The sequence below is a fragment of the Bombina bombina genome, chromosome 5, assembly GCF_027579735.1.
Source record: "Bombina bombina isolate aBomBom1 chromosome 5, aBomBom1.pri, whole genome shotgun sequence".
Classification (NCBI taxonomy): domain Eukaryota; kingdom Metazoa; phylum Chordata; class Amphibia; order Anura; family Bombinatoridae; genus Bombina; species Bombina bombina.
The window spans coordinates 747958764-747979947 of NC_069503.1; the positions used below are offsets into that span (position 1 = coordinate 747958764).

Here is a 21184-nt window from a genome sequence, read left to right on the forward strand (position 1 = left end):
AAAGAGTATCACACAATAATCGGCATAAAGTTAGTAAATAAATATGCCGCCAATATCCCATAATGCACAGTGGTGAATCACTTTTTCCCCAAACCTGCTGGTTATTGGAATGTTTGGGGGCAAGTAATAAAAATTGTGTGATCCAGAAATAGGGTGTTTAACACAATGTTCTAGGTAAACAAATCTAATGGTTTGTACAGAAAATTGACCCCATATTTGGCAATGTCATATGTGGTTTGATGGTTAGAGATGCAATTCATGGTGTCACCAAATAAAGCCAATAGAAGTGTAGATTTGTAGGTCAGATAGATGGTGACAACACCTTGTTGTTAAGTTTCCATGTCTTCTTAAGATCCCATGAAAATATCACAATTCTATTTCCTAGCTACATGTTATCCCAATTTGTTATTGGGTAAAATCAATAATGAATAATATAGTACATATAAGTAAGTCTATATGTGTTAAATTTAAACTATTACATAAAAAAGTGAAAATTTGTCAGTGGGATAACTAAATTATTTCCATGTACCTAACCATTTAGTATGTTTAATGTTATGAATTTAGCTGGTTTCAGATAAAACTGCTAAAGCTTTACTAAATAGCTTTGTACCCCAAAAGCAACTGAATGGATTTTTGTGTGCAAAAAATAGAAAAAAAAAAACCTTAGTTCCCAATGTCTCTTGCAAACCTGATGCAAAGTCCATTCAGTAGCTTTTATGGCAGGTTTACTAGGATATAGATAGGCAGAAATCATTTTAGCTTGAATGCAATTTTTCCAAAATCAACATGCAGGCAGAAATGTATTAACGTGTGCACTAAAACTAGACACAGTAAAATACAATAGAAAGATATTTCATTTTATATTATGCACAGTTTCACCTACCCAGGGAAAGTAGAGTTTCAGATGCAATTTTCCTTATCTCCTTATTCTCAGACTGGCAAAGTGTAACAAGAGTCTTAATGCTTTCTGTTGCCTGTTAAGCAGAAAATATATAATATTTTGTATAAATATTCCAAATATTGAATCTACTTTTAATACTGTTATCTTCTACCTAAGAATAATTTTATGTATATTTATTCCAAACAGTAATGTACATTTTTATTTCATTTATTTATTTTATGTTTAACTTTTCAGGGGGATACTGTTACCTCTCCTAAGACAATTTCTACAGGATGGAGAAGAGACCCCTAAATTTCAAAATACATTTGGCATACATTTTGCAAAAATCCTGTGACTGCAGCAATGTGATGTGTAAATATTTTGAAATCAACATATTTTGAAAAGATGTAATTTGTGCATTTAATGAAGAAAAAAAAAGCCGGTGCTTATATGTATTTTTCATTTTACATGTGTGTATGTCTGTGTGTGTATATGTGCGTATGTGTGTATGCGTATGTGTGTATGTCTGTGTGTATGTGTATGTCTGTGTGTGTGTGTATATGTGCGTATGTGTGTATGTCTGTGTGTGTATATGTGCGTATGTGTGTATGTTTGTGCGTGTGTGTATATGTGCGTATGTGTGTATGTTTGTGCGTGTGTGTATATGTGCGTATGTGTGTATATGTTCGTATGTGTGTATGTCTGTGTGTATGTGTGTGTGCCTGTGTGAGTCTGTGCATGTCTGTGTGCCTGCGCGTGAGCGCGTCTGTGCTTGTGTCTGTCTGTGCGCGTATGTATGTATGTATGTATGTATGTATGTATGGGATGTGTGTGTCTGGGTGTATGCGCACAGACACACAAATATCCACACTACATTACCTGCACTTACCTACATTTTAAAAATACCAATCATGTAGCAAAAATACCAGGAAATACAGTTTTAGTATTACTACGTATATACAAAACACACAAACAACTGGTGTCACTACACTAAAGCTAGTTTTGTTGCTAAAAAGCTTTCACAGTTGGCTTTCCTTGGCCATTCATTTTAGAATTCTCTTTAATAGCTAAAATTAATAAAAAGCCATCCTCAAAATCCATGTAACAGAACAGTTGCAGACAGACTTGTAAATAATTGTTATTGCAGTCAGGTTAATAAAAAATATATATGGCTATGTAATATACATTGAAATAGTTCAAACTTCAGGCAACAAAGTTCAAAACGTTTGTTAAAACCACATAGTACGCAAATGTATCAATATTATGCCGAAAGCATACACCGTAATATGTACAGAATGCAAGAACATACCTCTGGCATAGTTAAAAATATATTCTAAAACAAAACTTAAAGAGATTAAGCACATGGCCAAAGTCATGCTCAGAAGCTACAACACATTGCATCTCCTCTGCATGACAGGGCTTATGAGCCAATTATTAGTGTTGTATGCATGTTGCCCCAAATCAGCAACAATGTCCTGGTAAGAATCGTCAATGTATTTATGTTCCAGTATGGCACTTAAAATATATGTTTTACCCTTTTAAGGGGGATACTCAATTTAGCTATGGACATTAATGTAAAAATAACATATAATGAGAATTAGAATGCCCCTTTAAAGGGACACTAAATATTAAATAAGCATTGCATGCACAGTGTGTGCATTACAGAATACATGTAGCCAAAATGTTGTACCTGCAAGATTAATAGAAAAAACTAAATTTATGCTTACCTGATAAATGTATTTATTTCTTGACACGATGAGTCCACGGATCATCTAATTACTATTGGGAATATCACTCCTGCCCAGCAGGAGGCGGCAAACAGCACCACAGCAAAGCTGTTAAATATCACCTCCCTTCCCTCCCACCCTAGTCATTCGACCAAAGTAAAGGGGAGAAAGGAAGCAACAAGGTGCAGAGGTGTCTGAAGTTTCTAAGATATCAACAACCTGTCTAAAGAACAGGGCGGGCCGTGGACTCATCATCGTGTCAAGAAATAAATACATTTATCAGGTAAGCATAAATTTTGCTTTCTTTCTAATGACACGATGAGTCCACGGATCATCATTAATTACTGTTGGGAATCAATACCCAAGCTAGAGTACACAGATGATAAGGGAGGGACAAGACAGGAAACCTAAACTGAAGGCACCACTGCTTGAAAAACCTATCTCCCAAAGGCAGCCTCAGCTGAGGGCAAAAGTGTCAAAATACACAAACTTTGAAAAAAGTGTGAAGATAGGACCAAGTTGCAACCTTGCTAATCTTTCCATAGAAGATTAATTCTTGAATGCCCATGGAGGAAGCAACAGCCCTCGTGGGAATAGCCTTAAAGGGACATTATACACATTTTTTTCTTTGCATAAATGTTTTGTAGATATCTATTTATATAGCCCATTTTCATTTATAGTTTTACTTATGTTTAAATAACATTGCACTGATTTTCAGACTCCTAACCAAGCCCCAAAGCTTTATGTGAATACCGTCAGCTACCCTACTCCAGTTTGCTCCTTGTTTGTGTAAAGGGGTCTTTTCATATGCAAAAGAAGGGGGAAGTGTCTAATTACCCACTTGAAGTGGGCTTTCCAGCTACCTTTTCAACAGAGCTAAACTGAGACTTCTAAGTAAGTTTTTTTTAAACAGTTTTACACTGGATTTTTTATATCAGTATCTGTGCATCTTATTCTTTATAGTAGTGTCTATTACATTGCAGTTCTATGAAAATGTGTGTATACTGTCCCTTTAACTCTCTCTGGAGGTTGCAGTCCAGCTTTTTCATAGACAAAATGTATGATACTCTTCAGCCACAAGGAAAGAAAGTAGCCAAAGCTTTCTGTCCCGTACGTTTTCCAGAGGAAAACCACAAATAAGACAGAAGACTTACGAAATTTGAAGTCGCCCTGTAAGCAAAAAAATTTGAGCACATACCACGTCCAAATTGCAAAAAACGTTCCTTCCGAGGAAGATGATTAGGATCCAAGGAAGGAACAACAATCTTCTGATTAATGTTCCAGACAGAAATCTATATTAGGGAAAAAACCCTAACTTGGTACGTAAAACTACCTTATCCAAATAAAAAATAAGGTAAGGTGACTTATACTGTAATGCCGAGAGCTCTGACACTCTACAAGCAAGAAATTCCAAGATAAAAACTTAATATCTAAGGAATGCATAGGCTCAAACAGAGCCCCTTGAAGCACCTTAAGAACGAAATTAAGACTCCAGGGAGGAGTAACTGGTTTGAACACAGGCCTGATCCTGTCCCAGGCCTGACAAAACAATTGCACGTCTGGTACGTCCGCCAGACGTTTATGTAACCAAATAGACAAGGCAGATATTTGACCCTTTAAGGAACTTGCCTATAATCCGTTCTCCAAACCTTCTTGGAGAAAAGAGAGAATTCTAGGAATCCTAACTCTACTCCAAGAGTAGTCTTTGGATTAACACCAATATAGATATTTACGCCATATCTTGAGGCAAATCATTCTAGACACAGGTTTACGAACCTGAATCGTGGTCTAAAAGACCGTTTCTGAAAATCCACGCTTGGATAAAATTAAGCATTCAATCTCTAAACAGTCAGCTTCAGAAAAAACTAGATTTGGAGTGAAAGAAAGGTCCTTGGAATAGAAGGGCCTTCCTCAAAAGGAAGTCTCAGAGGTTGAAGAGATGGCATGTCCACCAGGTCTGCATACCAAAACCTGCGGGGCCAAATCGGGTGCAATAAGGATCACCGACGCCCTCTCCTGCCTTGATTCGATCATTGACTCAAGGTAGAAAAGCAAACAAAGGAAATAGGTATGCAAGACGAAAATATGAAGGGTACCACCAACGCATACGTAACGCCAGAACGTTACAGCCTGAGGGTCCCTTAACCTCTACCCGATCTCGGAAGCTTGGCATTCTGCCAAGATGTCATGAGATCGAATTCCAACTGACCCCCTATTGAGAATCAGGCTGGAAAACACTTTTGTGTGTGGAGTCCCCGGGTGAAAAGACTGACTGCTTAGGAAGTCCACTTCGGAATGTGGATCACCTATAGACAGAAATTGTGGGTCTCTGCCCATTGAATGATCTTGGCTACCTCTGTCATGGTCAAAGAACTCCTTGACAGTTGATGTAAAACCACTGAGGTTTATATTGTCTGACTGGAACCTGATGAACCGGGCCCGAAGGTTAACTGAGGCCAGGCCAGGGAGAGCATTGAAAAATTGCTCTCAATTCCAGAATGTGTATGGTAGATCAGACTCCGACCGAGTCCATGTACCCTGAGCCTTCAGAGAGCTCCAGACTGCTCCATCCCAGAAGTCTGACATCTTGTTGTTACCATCACCCAGGAAGGTCTGCAAAAACAGGTTCCCTGGGAGAGATGAAGAATGCTTAACTGTAGAGGTCTGAGGGTGGAAACGGAAAGAACGGATTTGATGTCCATTGCCACTACCATCAGCCTATTACCTTCATGCACTGAGTCACTGACGGCCAAGGAAAGGACTGAGTGCTAGGTAGAATTGAAAATCTTTGATTTCCTGACTTCTTGACAGAAACAATTTTCATTGATGAGGAAAACTATTATGGTTTTCCCAAGAATAAACTACCCTTGTAGTTGGAACTAAAACTCTTCCAAATTCACCTTCCATCCGTGAAACCGCAGGAAAGATAACAATGTTTCCGTGAGTGATCTTACTGTTGAAAGGAAGGCGCCTGAACCAGACTGTTGTCCAGATAAGGTGCCACTGCAATGCCCCGCAAGGAGCACTGCCAGTCGGGATCACAAAATCTTTGACAAATTTCTGAGAGCTGTGGCAAGACCAAATGGAAAAGCCACAAACTGAAGAGTTTGACTAGAAAGGCAAAGCTTAGAAACTTGTGATGGTCCCTGTGATGGGAACATGCAAGTATTCGTTCTTTAAATCCACCAGGGTCATAAATTGACCCTCTGGACCAAATAAATAATGGAACGAATAGATTCCATCTTGAAGGACGGCAATCTGAGGAATTTGTTTAGACTCTTGGGATCTAACCTTGGCGTGAAGTTTCCCTCCTTTTTGGGAACTACAAACAGATTGGAATAGAACCCCGTTCCTGCATCAGAACAGGAACTAACACTCCCAGGTCGGAAAGGTCCCGAACACAGTGTAAGAACGCCTCTCTTTAGTCTGGTCTACAGATAATCTTGAAAGCAGAAACCTGCCCCTGGGAGGAAAATTCTTGAACTCTAGTTCGTATCCCTGGGACACTATGTCCACCGCCCAGGGATCCTGAAAATCTCAAACCCAAGCCTGAGTGAAGAAAGAACGACTGTCCCCCACAAGATCCGGTTCCGGATTGGGGGCAGACCCTTCCTGCTGTCTTTTGATTCAATAGCAGGCTTTTTAGATAGTTTTCCCTTGTTCCGAGACTAATTGGAACTTCCAGGAAGGCTTGGAATGCTCCTGGTTGGGAAAAGGAGTCCCTTGAATTTTCGAAAGGAACGCAAATTACTCTGACGTCCCTTATGTTTAGTTCTCTTATCCTAAGGGAGGAATGTCAGAAATTATTTCCGTCAAACGCGGCCCAAACAAGGTCTTTCCCTTGTATGGGATCACCAAAAGTTTAGACTGGATGACACATCCGCAGACGAATATTCTGTTACCATCAAACTCTGCGGGCCAGTACGGATACTCCTGAAGAGAAGTATCCGTGATAAAGGAGTTGGCCAACCTAAGGGCCTTTAGCCTATCTTGGATATCTTTGAGGGGAATCTCTGTCCGAATAAAATCAGACAACGCATCAAATCAGTATGCTGCCGCACTAGAGACAGTAGCAATACCATTGATATGAACATTGTAAACCCCTCTAACTTCTTATCCCCAAAATGAACCACTATCCTCTATGGGAATAGTAGTTTTCTTGGCTAGCATGGAAATTGCCCGAGGGTACCGTCTGCCAAAATTCCTTGATAGCTTCTGCTAAAAGAAACATCTTTTAATTATAGGGAATGGAGAAAACGGGAAACCCAGTCTCTCTCATTCCTAAAATAATCACTGTAGCCCTATCAGGTACAAGGAATGCTTCCGCCATGGAGGGCACGTTAAAAAACTTGTTTAGGATTGACTATGCCATAGTATCAGAGTCATCCAGGGTAGCTAAAACCTCCTTAAGTAGACAACGGAGGTGCTCTAGCTTAAAACTGAAGAATAACACTCCAGCATCAGAGGAAGGGATTACATTGTCTGATTCTGAAATCTTACCCTCAGGATAAAACCATACACACTGAGTTTTAACATTTCCTTTTGCGCTCTCCCTTTAGCAAGGGGATTGGAAGGAAAAGCATGGCACTGTATTACTATAAAACAATTTTTTGGACACCTTAGGAGAAAATTGTGGAATATTTTGAACATTGTCAAAAATAAACTTCCAAACAATATTGGCTCAAAAAATTAAGTTTGTGTTCCTCAACACATGAGGAACAGAAAAGGACTGGTGGACTATTTAATAATTTAAAACAAAGAGCTATAAGATATCTGCATCTATAACAAAGTCTTAATTTCTAACAGAAATAAATAAGACAAAGATTTTTTTTCTCTCTAAAATGTTATATAGAAAACAACGATACTGTTTCTTTAAATTTTAAAAAGGAAACTGCTTTATTTTCATGAGCTGCAAAAAAACAGAACTGTTTTATTCCTTGAACTGAAACCACATAATTGCTTTATTTAATGTAAAAACATAATTTATGCTTACCTGATAAATTTATTTCTCTTGTAGTGTGTTCAGTCCACGGGTCATCCATTACTTATGGGATATATTCTCCTTCCCAACAGGAAGTTGCAAGAGGATCACCCAAGCAGAGCTGCCATATAGCTCCACCCCTCACATGTTATATCCAGTCATTCGACCAAAACAAGACGAGAAAGGAGAAACTATAGGGTGCAGTGGTGACTGGAGTTTTAATTAAAATTTAGAACTGCCTCAAAAAAAGACAGGGCGGGCCGTGGACTGAACACACTACAAAAGAAATAAATTTATCAGGTAAGCATAAATTATGTTTTCTCTTGTTAAGTGTGTTCAGTCCACGGGTCATCCATTACTTATGGGATACCAATACCAAAGCTAAAGTACACGGATGATGGGAGGGACAAGGCAGGAACTTTAAACAGAAGGAACCACTGCCTGTAGAACCTTTCTCCCAAAAACAGCCTCCGAAGAAGCAAAATTGTCAAATTTGTAAAATTTTGAAAAGGTATGAAGTGAAGACCAAGTTGCAGCCTTGCAAATCTGTTCAACAGAGGCCTCATTCTTAAAGGCCCAGGTGGAAGCCACAGCTCTAGTGGAATGAGCTGTAATTCTTTCAGGGGGCTGCTGTCCAGCAGTCTCATAGGCTAAACGTATTACGCTACGAAGCCAAAAAGAGAGAGAGGTGGCCGAAGCCTTTTGACCTCTCCTCTGTCCAGAATAAACGACAAACAGAGAAGAAGTTTGCCGAAAATCCTTAGTTGCCTGTAAGTAGAACTTCAGGGCACGGACTACGTCCAGATTATGCAAAAGACGTTGGGGGGTAGTTATCAAGCCGTCAACCTCAAATACGCTGCGTATTCCGCAGCGTATTTGTGGCGAGGCTGATACGCCTTAGTTATCAAAGGCTCGAGACCGGCAAAAGTAGAATTTTGTGACGTCAGCTTCGATCCGCCGGACTCAGTCCGACAAAGATCGATTCTTACGTCACTCCAGATGTTCCGCACACAAGTGCGGCACATTCTCACTACTTTTGCTAGCTATCAAAAAACTAGCAGGTACGCTCGGCACTTTTACGGCCCAGCGTACCTGGTTTTCAAAGCGCCAGCCTGGAGGTGGCGGATCCCATAGGAATCAATGGGAGTCTGACCATAGCGAAAGTACAAGTTCGCTGCTGACAGACATCCCATTGATTTCTATGGGAGCTGTCTACACCTAACACCCTAACATGTACCCCGAGTCTAAACACCACTAATCTGACCCCCCCTACACCGCCGCAAATAAATAAAGTTATTACCCCCTAAACCGCCGCTCCCGGTAGCCCACCGCAAGCTACTCTATACATATTAACCCCTAAACCGTCCGCTACCCGGAGCCCACCGCAACTATAATAAATGTATTAACCCCTAACCCGCCGCTCCCTGAACCCGCCGCAACCTATATTAAATGTATTAACCCCTATCCTGCCCCCCCTACAAAACCGTCGCCACCTATAATAAATTTATTAACCCCTATCCTGCCCCCCACTACGCCGCCGCCACTGTAATAAAATGATTAACCCCTAAACCTAACCCTAACGCCCCCTAACTTAAATATTAATTAAATAAATCTAAATAAATTAACTCTATTAACTAAATGAATCCTATTTAAAACTAAATACTACCTTTAAAATAAACCCTAATATAGCTACAATATAAATAATAATTATATTCTAGCTATCTTAGGATTTATTTTTATTTTACAGGTACCTTTCAATTTATTTTAACCATGTACAATAACTATTAAATAGTTATTAACTATTTAATAGCTTACCTAGCTAAAATAAAGAGAAATGTACCTGTGAAATAAATCCTAACCTAAGTTACAATTAAACCTAATACTACACTATCATTAAATTAACTAAATAAACTACCTACAAAGAACTACAATGAAATACAATTACATAAACTAACTAAAGTACAAAAAATAAAAAAAGCTAAGTTACAAAAAAATAAAAAATTAAGTTACAAACATGTTAAAAATATTACAACAATTTTAAGCTACTTACACCTAATCTAAGCCCCCTAATAAAATAACAAACCCCCCCAAAATAAAAAAATCCCTACCCTATTCTAAATTACATAAATTTCAAAGCTCTTTTACCTTACCAGCCCTTAAAAGGGCCATTTGTGGGGGCATGCCCCCAAAAAGTTCAGCTCTTTTGCCTGTAAAAGAAAAATACAACCCCCCCCCCCAACATTAAAACCCACCACCCACATACCCCTAATCTAACCCAAACCCCCCTGACAAAAACCTAACACTAATCCCCTGACGATCATCCTACCTTGAGTCGTCTTCACTCAGCCGAGCCACCGATGGAACTGAAGAGGACATCCGGAGCGGAAGAAGTTAATCCTCCAAGCGGCGCTGAAGAAATCTTCCATCCGATGAAGTCATCATCCAGGCGGCGCTGAAGAAGTCTTCGATCCGGCCGATGTCATCTTCAAAGAGGCGCTGAAGAGGTCTTCTATCCGGGCGAAGTCATCTTCCAAGCCGGGTCTTGAATCTTCCTTCCGCCGACGCGGAACTCACCTTCTTCAACCGACGGACTACGACGAATGACGGCTCCATTAAGGGACGTCATCCAAGATGGCGTCCCCTCAATTCCGATTGGCTGATAGGATTCTATCAGCCAATCGGAATTAAGGGTAGGAAAAATCTGATTGGCTGATGTGAATCAGCCAATCAGATTGAGCTCGCATTCTATTGGCTGTTCCGATCAGCCAATAGAATGCGAGCTCAATCTGATTGGCTGATTGGATCAGCCAATCGGATTGAACTTGAATCTGATTGGCTGATTCCATCAGCCAATCAGATTTTCCTACCTTAATTCCGATTGGCTGATAGAATCCTATCAGCCAATCGGAATTGAGGGGACGCCATCTTGGATGACGTCCCTTAAAGGAGCGTCATTCGTCGTAGTCCGTCGGTGAAGAAGGTGGTTCCGCGTCGGCGGAAGGAAGATTTCAAGACCCGGCTTGGAAGATGACTTCGCCCGGATAGAAGACCTCTTCAGCGCCTCTTTGAAGATGACATCGGCCGGATCGAAGACTTCTTCAGCGCCTCCTGGATGATGACTTCATCGGATGGAAGATTTCTTCAGCGCCGCTTGGAGGATTAACTTCTTCCGCTCCGGATGTCCTCTTCAGTTCCATCGGTGGCTCGGCTGAGTGAAGACGACTCAAGGTAGGATGATCTTCAGGGGATTAGTGTTAGGTTTTTGTAAGGGGGGTTGGGTTAGATTAGGGGTATGTGGGTGGTGGGTTTTAATGTTGGGGGGGGTTGTATTTTTCTTTTACAGGCAAAAGAGCTGAACTTTTTGGGGCATGCCCCCACAAATGGCCCTTTTAAGGGCTGGTAAGGTAAAAGAGCTTTGAAATTTATGTAATTTAGAATAGGGTAGGGATTTTTTTTATTTTGGGGGGGGTTTGTTATTTTATTAGGGGCTTAGATTAGGTGTAAGTAGCTTAAAATTGTTGTAATATTTTTAACATGTTTGTAACTTAATTTTTTATTTTTGTAACTTAGCTTTTTTATTTTTTTGTACTTTAGTTAGTTATGTAATTGTATTTCATTGTAGTTCTTTGTAGGTAGTTTATTTAGTTAATTTAATGATAGTGTAGTATTAGGTTTAATTGTAACTTAAGTTAGGATTTATTTTACAGGTAATTTTGTATTTCTTTTAGCTAGGTAGTTATTAAATAGTTAATAACTATTTAATAACTATTCTAACTAGCTAAAATAAATACAAAGTAACCTGTAAAATAAATATAAATCCTAAGATAGCTATAATATAATTATTAATTATATTGTAGCTATCTTAGGGTTTATTTTACAGGTAAGTATTTATTTTTAAATAGGAATAATTTATTAAAGTATAGTGTAGTGTTAGGTGTAATTGTAACTTAGGTTAGGATTTATTTCACAGGTACATTTCTCTTTATTTTAGATAGGTAAGCTATTAAATAGTTAATAACTATTTAAATAGTTATTGTACATGGTTAAAATAAATTGAAAGGTACCTGTAAAATAAAAATAAATCCTAAGATAGCTAGAATATAATTATTATTATATTGTAGCTATATTAGGGTTTATTTTAAAGGTAAGTATTTAGTTTTAAAATAGGATTCATTTAGTTAATAAGAGTTAATTTATTTAGATTTATTTAATTAATATTTAAGTTAGGGGGGCGTTATGGTTAGGGTTAGACTTAGGTTTAGGGGTTAATCATTTTATTACAGTGGCGGCGGCGTAGTGGGGGGCAGGATAGGGGTTAATAAATTTATTATAGGTTGCGGCGGGTTCATGGAGCGGCGGTTTAGGGGTTAAACTATTTATTTAGTTGCGGAGAGGTGCGGGATCAGCAGGATAGGGGTTAATAATTTTATAATAGAGGGCGACGGTATAGGGGGGGCAGGATAGGGGTTACTAGGTATAATGTAGGTGGCAGCGGTGTCCGGGAGCGGCGGTTTAGGGGTTAATACATTTATAAGAGTTGCGGCGGGGTCTAGGAGCGGCGGTTTAGGGGTTAGTAACTTTATTTAGTTGCGGGGGGCTCCGGGGGCGCCGGTATAGGGGGCAGAACAGTGCAGTTTAGTGTGAGTGCTTAGTGACAGGCTAGCAATAAAGCTGGAAAAAGCCGAAGGGCAGCGAGATCGGATGAGTGATAACTGTCACAGTCCGCTGCTCATCCGCCCCGCAGCTTTTTGACAGCTTTATTTGATAACTTAGGCGAACGTATTCAAGGTCCGCGGCGGCGAAGGTAGGCGAGCTTAGGCGGACGTATTGGGCCGGCGAAGCCAGAAAAGTAGACGGCTTGATAACTAGCCCCCAGAGTCTGAATGAAAAATCAGATAAGGAGACTCACAATGTAAGGCAGATAACTCAGAGACTCTCCGAGCTGAGGAAATAGCCATCAAAAACAGAACTTTCCAAGATAAAAGCTTAATGTCAATGGAATGAAGGGGTTCAAACGGAACACCCTGAAGAACTTTAAGAACCAAGTTTAAGCTCCACGGGGGAGCAACAGTTTTAAACACAGGCTTAATCCTAGCCAAAGCCTGACAAAAAAGCCTGGACGTCTGGGTTCTCTGCCAGATGTTTGTGAAAAAGAATAGACAGAGCAGAAATCTGTCCCTTTAACGAACTAGCGGATAAACCCTTTTCTAAACCCTCTTGTAGAAAAGACAATATCCTAGGAATCCTAACCTTACTCCATGAGTAACTCTTGGATTCACACCAATGTAAATATTTACGCCATATCTTATGGTAAATTTTTCTGGTAACTGGTTTCCGAGCCTGTATCAATGTATCAATAACCGACTCCGAGAAACCACGCTTTGATAGAATCAAGCGTTCAATCTCCATGCAGTCAGCCTCAGAGAAATTAGGCTTGGATGGTTGAAAGGACCCTGAAGTAGAAGGTCCTGCCTCAGAGGCAGAGACCATGGTGGACAGGAGGACATGTCCACTAGGTCTGCATACCAGGTCCTGCGTGGCCACGCAGGCGCTATCAGAATCACTGATGCTCTCTCCTGTTTGATCCTGGCAATCAGACGAGGCAGCAACGGAAACGGTGGGAACACATAAGCCATGTTGAAAACCCAAGGGGCTGCTAGTGCATCTACCAGCACCGCTCCCGGGTCCCTGGATCTGGATCCATAACAAGGAAGCTTGGCGTTCTGGCGAGAAGCCATGAGATCCAGTTCCGGTTCGCCCCAACGAAGAATCAGTTGAGCAAATACCTCCGGGTGAAGTTCCCACTCCCCCGGGTGAAAGGTCTGGCGGCTTAGAAAGTCCGCCTCCCAGTTCTCCACGCCTGGGATGTAGATCGCTGACAGATGGCAAGAGTGAGACTCTGCCCAGCGAATTATCTTTGAGACTTCTAACATCGCTAGGGAACTCCTGGTTCCCCCTTGATGATTGATGTAAGCCACAGTCATGATGTTGTCCGTCTGAAATCTGATGAACCTCAGTGTTGCTAACTGAGGCCAAGCTAGAAGAGCATTGAATATCGCTCTTAATTCCAGAATGTTTATTGGAAGGAGTTTCTCCTCCTGAGTCCATGATCCCTGAGCCTTCAGGGAATTCCAGACTGCGCCCCAGCCTAGAAGGCTGGCATCTGTTGTTACAATCGTCCAATCTGGTCTGCGAAAAGTCATTCCCTTGGACAGATGAATCCGAGACAACCACCAGAGAAGAGAATCTCTTGTCTCCTGGTCCAGATTTAGTAAAGGGGACAGATCTGAGTAATCCCCATTCCACTGCCTCAGCATGCATAATTGCAGCGGTCTGAGATGCAGGCGCGCAAATGGCACAAATGTCCATTGCCGCGACCATTAAGCCGATTACTTCCATGCACTGAGCTACTGATGGGCTTGGAATGGAATGAAGGACACGGCAAGCATTTAGGATTTTTGATAACCTGGACTCCGTCAGGTAAATCTTCATCTCTACAGAATCTATAAGAGTCCTTAGAAAGGGAACCCTTGTGAGTGGTAACAGAGAACTCTTTTCCATGTTCACTTTCCACCCATGCGACCTCAGAAATGCTAGAACTATCTCTGTATGAGACTTTGCATTTTGAAAACTTGATGCTTGTATCAGAATGTCGTCTAAGTACGGAGCCACCACTATGCCTCGCGGTCTTAGTACCGCCAGAAGCGAGCCCAGAACCTTTGTAAAAATTCTCGGGGCCGTAGCTAACCCGAAGGGAAGAGCTACAAACTGGTAATGCCTGTCTAGAAAGGCAAACCTTAGGTACCGATAATGATCTTTGTGAATCGGTATGTGAAGGTAGGCATCCTTTAAGTCCACTGTGGTCATATACTGACCCTCTTGGATCATGGGTAGGATGGTTCGAATAGTCTCCATCTTGAATGATGGAACTCTTAGGAATTTGTTTAAGATTTTTAGGTCCAAGATTGGTCTGAAGGTTCCCTCTTTCTTGGGAACCACAAACAGATTTGAGTAAAATCCTTGCCCTTGTTCCGTCCGCGGAACTGGGTGGATCACCCCCATTACTAGGAGGTCTTGTACACAGTGAAGAAAAGCCTCTTTCTTTATTTGGTTTGCTGATAACCTTGAAAGATGAAATCTCCCTTGTGGAGGAGAAGCTTTGAAGTCCAGAAGGTATCCCTGAGATATAATCTCCAACGCCCAGGGATCCTGGACATCTCTTGCCCAAGCCTGGGCGAAGAGAGAAAGTCTGCCCCCCACTAGATCCGTTTCCGGATAGGGGGCCCTCTCTTCATGCTGTCTTAGGGGCAGAAGTAGGCTTTCTGGCCTGCTTGCCCTTGTTCCAGGACTGGTTGCTTTTCCGACCCTGTCTGTAACAAGCAGCAGTTCCTTCCTGTTTTGGAGCGGAGGAAGTTGATGCTGCTCCTGCCTTGAAATTACGAAAGGCACGAAAACTAGACTGTTTGGCCTTTGATTTGGCCCTGTCCTGAGGAAGGGTGTGACCCTTACCTCCAGTAATGTCAGCAATAATCTCCTTCAAGCCGGGCCCGAATAAGGTTTGCCCTTTGAAAGGAATATTAAGCAATTTAGATTTAGAAGTTACATCTGCTGACCAGGATTTAAGCCATAGCGCTCTGCGCGCCTGAATGGCGAATCCGGAGTTCTTAGCCGTTAGTTTGGTTAAATGCACAACGGCATCCGAAACAAATGCATTAGCTAGCTTAAGGGCTTTAAGCTTGTTCAAAGTCTCATCCAATGGTGCTGTGCGAATAGCCTCTTCCAGAGACTCAAACCAGAAAGCCGCTGCAGCAGTGACGGGCGCAATGCATGCAAGAGGCTGTAATATAAAACCTTGTTGAACAAACATTTTCTTAAGGTAACCTTCTAATTTTTTTATCCATTGGATCTGAGAAAGCACAACTATCCTCCACCGGAATAGTGATACGCTTGGCTAAAGTAGAAACTGCTCCTCCACCTTAGGGACCGTCTGCCATAAGTCTTGTGTGGTGGCGTCTATTGGGAACATTTTTCTAAATATCGGAGGAGGGGAAAAAGGCACACCATGTTTATCCCACTCCTTGTTAATAATCTCTGTAAGCCTTTTAGGTATAGGAAAAACGTCAGTACACACCGGTACTGCATAGTATTTATCCAGCCTACATAATTTCTCTGGGATTGCAACTGTGTCGCAATCATTCAAAGCCGCTAATACCTCAAGCCTCAAGCTTAAATTTAAAATTTGATATTTCTGAATCCGGTCTCCCTGGATCAGATCCGTCACCCACAGAATGAAGCTCTCCATCCTCATGTTCTGCAAATTGTGACGCAGTGTCAGACATGGCCCTCATATCATCAGCGCGCTCTGTCCTTAACCCAGAGCTATCGCGCTTGCCTCTTAACTCAGGCAAATTAGATAATACTTCTTTCATAACATTAGCCATATCTTGTTAAGTGATTTGTAAGTGCCTTGATGTGCTTGGCGCCACAATCTCACGCACCTCCTGAGCGGGAGGCGAAGGTACTGACACGTGAGGAGAGTTAGGCGGCATAACTTCCCCCTCGTTGTCTGGTGATAATTTCTTTACCGGTAAAGACAGACTTTTATTTAAAGTAACATCAATACAATTGGTACACATATTTCTATTGGGCTCCACATTGGCCTTTAAACATAATGAGCAAGCAGATTCATCTGTGTCAGACATGTTTAAACAGACTAGCAATGAAGCTATCAAGCTTGGAAATTTATTTCAATAAGTTTACAAGCAAAATAAAAAACGCTGCAGCGCTTTTAAAAACACAAAAAAACTGTCACAGTTGAAATAACAATGAACTAATACGGTTGTAGCAACCAATTTTAAACAGTAAATGTATGAAATTAGCAGAGGATTGCACCCATTAGCAAAAGGATGATTAACCCCTCAATACCCAAAACGGATAATCAATTTAAGATTTTCTCACAGTCAAACACACTGTCACAGGTCTGCTGTGACTGATTACCTCCCTCAAAAATGAATTTTGAAGACCTCTGAGGTCTCTGGAGACGTCCTGGATCAAAGAGGAAGACTGTGCTAGAATTTTAACTGCGCAACAAGGCGCTAAAAAAAGGTCCCTCCCACTCATATCACAACAGTGGGAGACCTGATATAAAGGTGTCTATGCATACGTTAGCCATGTGGAAAAAAATCATGCCCAAAAAGATTCATCACCAAAGTACCTCACAAAACGAATAACATGCCAGTAAACGTTTTAAAAAACAACTTTCCAGTGTTATGCAAAGTTATCACTAAGCCTGCTACCAGTCGCTTCTACTGCAGTTAAGGCTCATACATTTATTTCAGTACTAACAGTATTTAAAGTTAAATTCTAGTCCCTAGAAAATAACTCAACTGCGCATACATTTATCAGCCTGATACCAGTCGCTACTACTGCATTAAAGGCTGTACTTACGTCATATGGGTAACAGCAGTGTTTTCATAGTCAATTCCATTCCTAGAAAATATTTTACTGCACATACCTCATTTGCGGGGGACCCCGCATGCTAATTCCCTTCTCTGAAGTTACCCCACTCCTCAGAATGTGCGAGAACAGCCAGTGGATCTTAGTTACGTCTGCTAAGATCATAGAAAAAACGCAGGCAGATTCTTCTTCTAAATACTGCCTGAGAGAACAAACAGCACACTCCGGTGCTATTTTAAAATAATAAACTTTTGATTGAAGAATGTTACTCCTGTCTCCTCTCACAACCTCCTTTGTTGAGACTTGCAAGAGAATGACTGGATATGACATGTGAGGGGTGGAGCTATATGGCGGCTCTGCTTGGGTGATCCTCTTGCAACTTCCTGTTGGGAAGGAGAATATATCCCATAAGTAATGGATGACCCGTGGACTGAACACACTTAACAAGAGAAATAAAGATTTAACAAATAAAGATTTATCGCACATCCAACAGCTTCTACCCTCAGCTTTAACTGCTAAGTTTGACAACCTTGTCGGATTAACGGAAAAAACTGCGCTATGAAAACCGTAACCGAATTGACAGCTGTTGAAATAGCTGTTGAAATATAGTTCAGGAAAATAATAAATGCTATATTTTTTCCTAAGAATAAAAGTGCCCAACCTTTTTCTGAGTCCTCTTCCTTCTAGTCCCAGAAAAAATAAAAAGTCAGCACTTACCTCATAAATCTACCAGGCAGCAAGGCAGCTCACTAGGTTTGCGAGGTCCTCTCCCTCACATGGACCTGTGGAAAATAGATAAAGACTATGAAATCTTACTCAGACTTCCAGGTTTAGGGCAGCATACGTGTATGGGACTAGCAGTTAGAATTATGTCCCACAAGTTCCTATTGCTCTAAAGCCACCACTGCTCTACTGAAGAGATTGATATGGACTACGGCTACACTCCAGAACAAACCAGCACAATCTTGTACTACTTAAAAATAATAAACTCTTGATTAAAGAATCTTTTACTTCCACCTAACTTTACCACTTCCTAGCTCTAACGTAGGCAAAGAGAATGACTGGGGTGGAAGGGAAGGGAGGTGATATTTAACAGCTTTGCTGTGGTGCTCTTTGCCGCCTCCTGGGCAGGAGTGATATTCCCAACAGTAATTAATGATGATCCGTGGACTCATCGTGTCATTAGAAAGAAAGATACCTTTGAAAACGTCCTCTAAAAGGTTCCTCCGGCTCCAAGATTGCACATTTTTCCCCCTCAAAATCAAGGATGATGCAGCCAATTAAGAGAGTACCATCTGCACCATTGCTTTTTTATTAGATGACCTCTACAATCAGATGCCCAGAACAGACATCCAGAGCATCCATGCTAGCCCTCAGCCTGGCACTCCGGTTTAAACACTCTTGCAGAATGAAGGCAAAAGGGTGGGGGCAGCCTTCATTTGGGTTGTACGGCCTACTGCTAATTTCTCAGAAAAAAAAAAAAAAAGAGTGGCCATGGGGGCAGCCGGGGAAGCCTTCAAATGGAGATTTACGGTATTTTTTGTGTGTGTTAATCTTACAGGCACAATGTTAATTTCTAGCTACATTTACTCTGTAATAAACACACTGAGCCTATTATACTTATTGGGAGACATAAAGGGAAGTTGCAAGCACTTGATTTATATGATCTATACTGAAAATCCTATAATTAGTGCTTTTGCATAGCTAACTGGAAAATAAATGCAGTAAAGTAACCATTTTAGCATGCAACATTTCACATAAAATCATATAAACAATGTGAAAACACGAGAAGCAAACAATATACATAAAGGATTCTGTAATCTATACAGAGGAGAAAGGCGATACTGTAGGGTTTCCAGTTCAGGGCTGTTCACTTCTGGTCATACTTGTTACATATTTAGCACTGGGAAAACTTGAAAAGCAAAAGTTGTTTTTGTTTTGATTTTGGGAAATTTTAGGTATTCACATCCAGCTGTACAAGACAGGTCAGGGGTTACTTAATGAAAGTTTCCCACAACTATTTTTTTCCCACTTTCAGAACAAAACTATGTTGATGGTACTAGTGTAGCATATATGCTTTCTAAATCAGTGATGAGCTATGCCTGCAGGTATTTTAAATGACAAGATGCCAAAACATGCTTATCTCCTGTGCATTGCTGGTCTAGAGCTAAATTTAACTGTGTGTTTAATCCTTTGTGCGGATTAAACACATAATTCTGTTCATACGGTAGTGCAATAATAAAATAGCCTAACACATTCAAATATTTTATAATTGTTATTTTATGTCCCTTTATATTGTGTAGTTTCTGCATCAGAAACCTTCAAAAATGAAAAAATAAAAATGACATGACTATGACTAACCATTAACTGAGCTCACCTGAAGGCATCGGAGGGCCATGCATGCAGCCTTCTGTAAATTAATTTTAGGCTGAGATAAAGCCTCGCAGTAATACAGCAGAGCCTGAAAACACCCACAAAGATTAGCAGCTGAAGTAGGACAAAAACAATTATTTTCCTGTCAACTTTCATGGTTTGATTAAACACTGTTAGAACCCTAATCCACAGATACCTTTATCCAACACTCATTATTCTTGTCTGAACAAGATGCGCATTCTGTTTCATCAATACGCTCTAAAAAGCTGTGTAACGGTTAAGCTGTTGGCAGTTACACTTAAATATTTCTGGTAAACAATTTGGCTAGATTTATTTTCCACACTGTCAGTATTTTCTTAGTGAGGTGGGGCAACCGAGTCAGAGACCAACAAATTGTGTGTCTAATTGTTTGGGTGAAGGTTGGAGAAAACCATTTAATTGTGTTAGGGAAAGGAGATGATACATACAATGTAAATTTTGGGGCACCCTCTAGTCTGGTGAGATAGCACATTCCTTTGGAAGTTTAGCAGGAAGAAGGTAAAGCAAGTTGTATACATTATGCAAATGGAACAGTAATAATAGACATGAGAAAGACATTTGCAACAACTTGCTTTAACTTGAAGAAAATAATGAGAGTAGTTGATCAAAAAAAAGTATGACACATGGAGTTGGTAGAAGATAAAGCAGTAGATGGATTTGTTGGGATGGAGACAGTGCTAAATGTGACAGTGCTAAGAGGAGTACTGTTAAAGGGACATGAAAACACAAGATTTCTCTTTCATGATTCAGATACAACATATCATTTTAAACAACTATCCATTTTACTTCTATTATGAAATGTGCTTCATTCCCATGTTATCCTTTATTGAAGAAGCAATAATGCACTACTAGTAGCTAGCTGAACACATCAGGTGAGCCAATCACAAGAGATATATATGTGCAGTGACCAATCAGCAGCTAGCTCCCAGAAGTGCACTGCAGCTTCTAAGCCTACTTAGATGTTTTTCAACAAAGGATAACAAGAGAATGTAGCAAATTAGAAAACGGTGAATTGGAAAGTAGTTTGAAATGACATGCTCTGTCTGAATCATGAAAGAAAAAAAGTTTGGGTTTGATGTCCCTTTAATAAGGACAACCAAACTGTGGATGGAGATATAGAAGGTGTGTGAGATGTTTGAAGCTCTAATTATTCATTAGAAAGGTCTAATACATGGAACAGCATGCTTAATGGATTTTGTTTGATCAGAAGTCTGCTATGATGATATGACTCACTAGAACCCCTGGGTCTAAATCTGAAGAACTGATCAAGACCATAACAAGTGCTTTCCCCAAATCATCTACTGCCCATCTTAACATTTCTTAACATTAGACGTTCAAACCTGGATTTTTTTTACAGTCTGATGTTTTTACATTTGTATTCAAATATTGTAAAAATCAAAATTTATGCTTACCTGTTTGTGAGTCCACAACATCATCATTAACTGTTGGGAATATCACTCCTGGCCAGCAGGAGGCCTTCCCACAAACCCCAGTCACTCGACTGACGAGAAATGGAAAAAGGAAAAATACAAGGTGCAAAGGTGCCTGACGTTTAGTCAAAAAAAAAAGGGCGGGTCGTGGACTCACCATATCTGGAAATAAATGCTTTTATCAGGTAAGCATAAATTTTGTTTTCTTTCCTAAGATATGGTGAGTCCACGACGTCATCATTTACTGTTGGGAACCAAGCTAAAGGACACAGATGACCAGGGAGGGAGAACAAGACAG

At 40.6% G+C, this 21184-nt stretch overlaps 1 protein-coding gene across 4 annotated transcripts in view; it reads right to left on the reverse strand.

The window, feature by feature from the left end:
- Positions 1 to 21184, reverse strand: part of RIPOR2 (RHO family interacting cell polarization regulator 2) — a 377286-nt gene that overhangs the window by 8823 nt on the left and 347279 nt on the right. For 3 of the 4 annotated variants that reach the window (XM_053714807.1, XM_053714810.1, XM_053714809.1), the window contains 2 exons: positions 19422 to 19505; positions 884 to 974 (listed from right to left, as the gene is read on the reverse strand). In XM_053714807.1, coding sequence (XP_053570782.1) covers positions 884 to 974; positions 19422 to 19505 — 175 coding nt within the window. The remainder of the gene's footprint in view (positions 1 to 883; positions 975 to 19421; positions 19506 to 21184) is intronic. The other variant, XM_053714808.1, reaches the window with a different exon arrangement.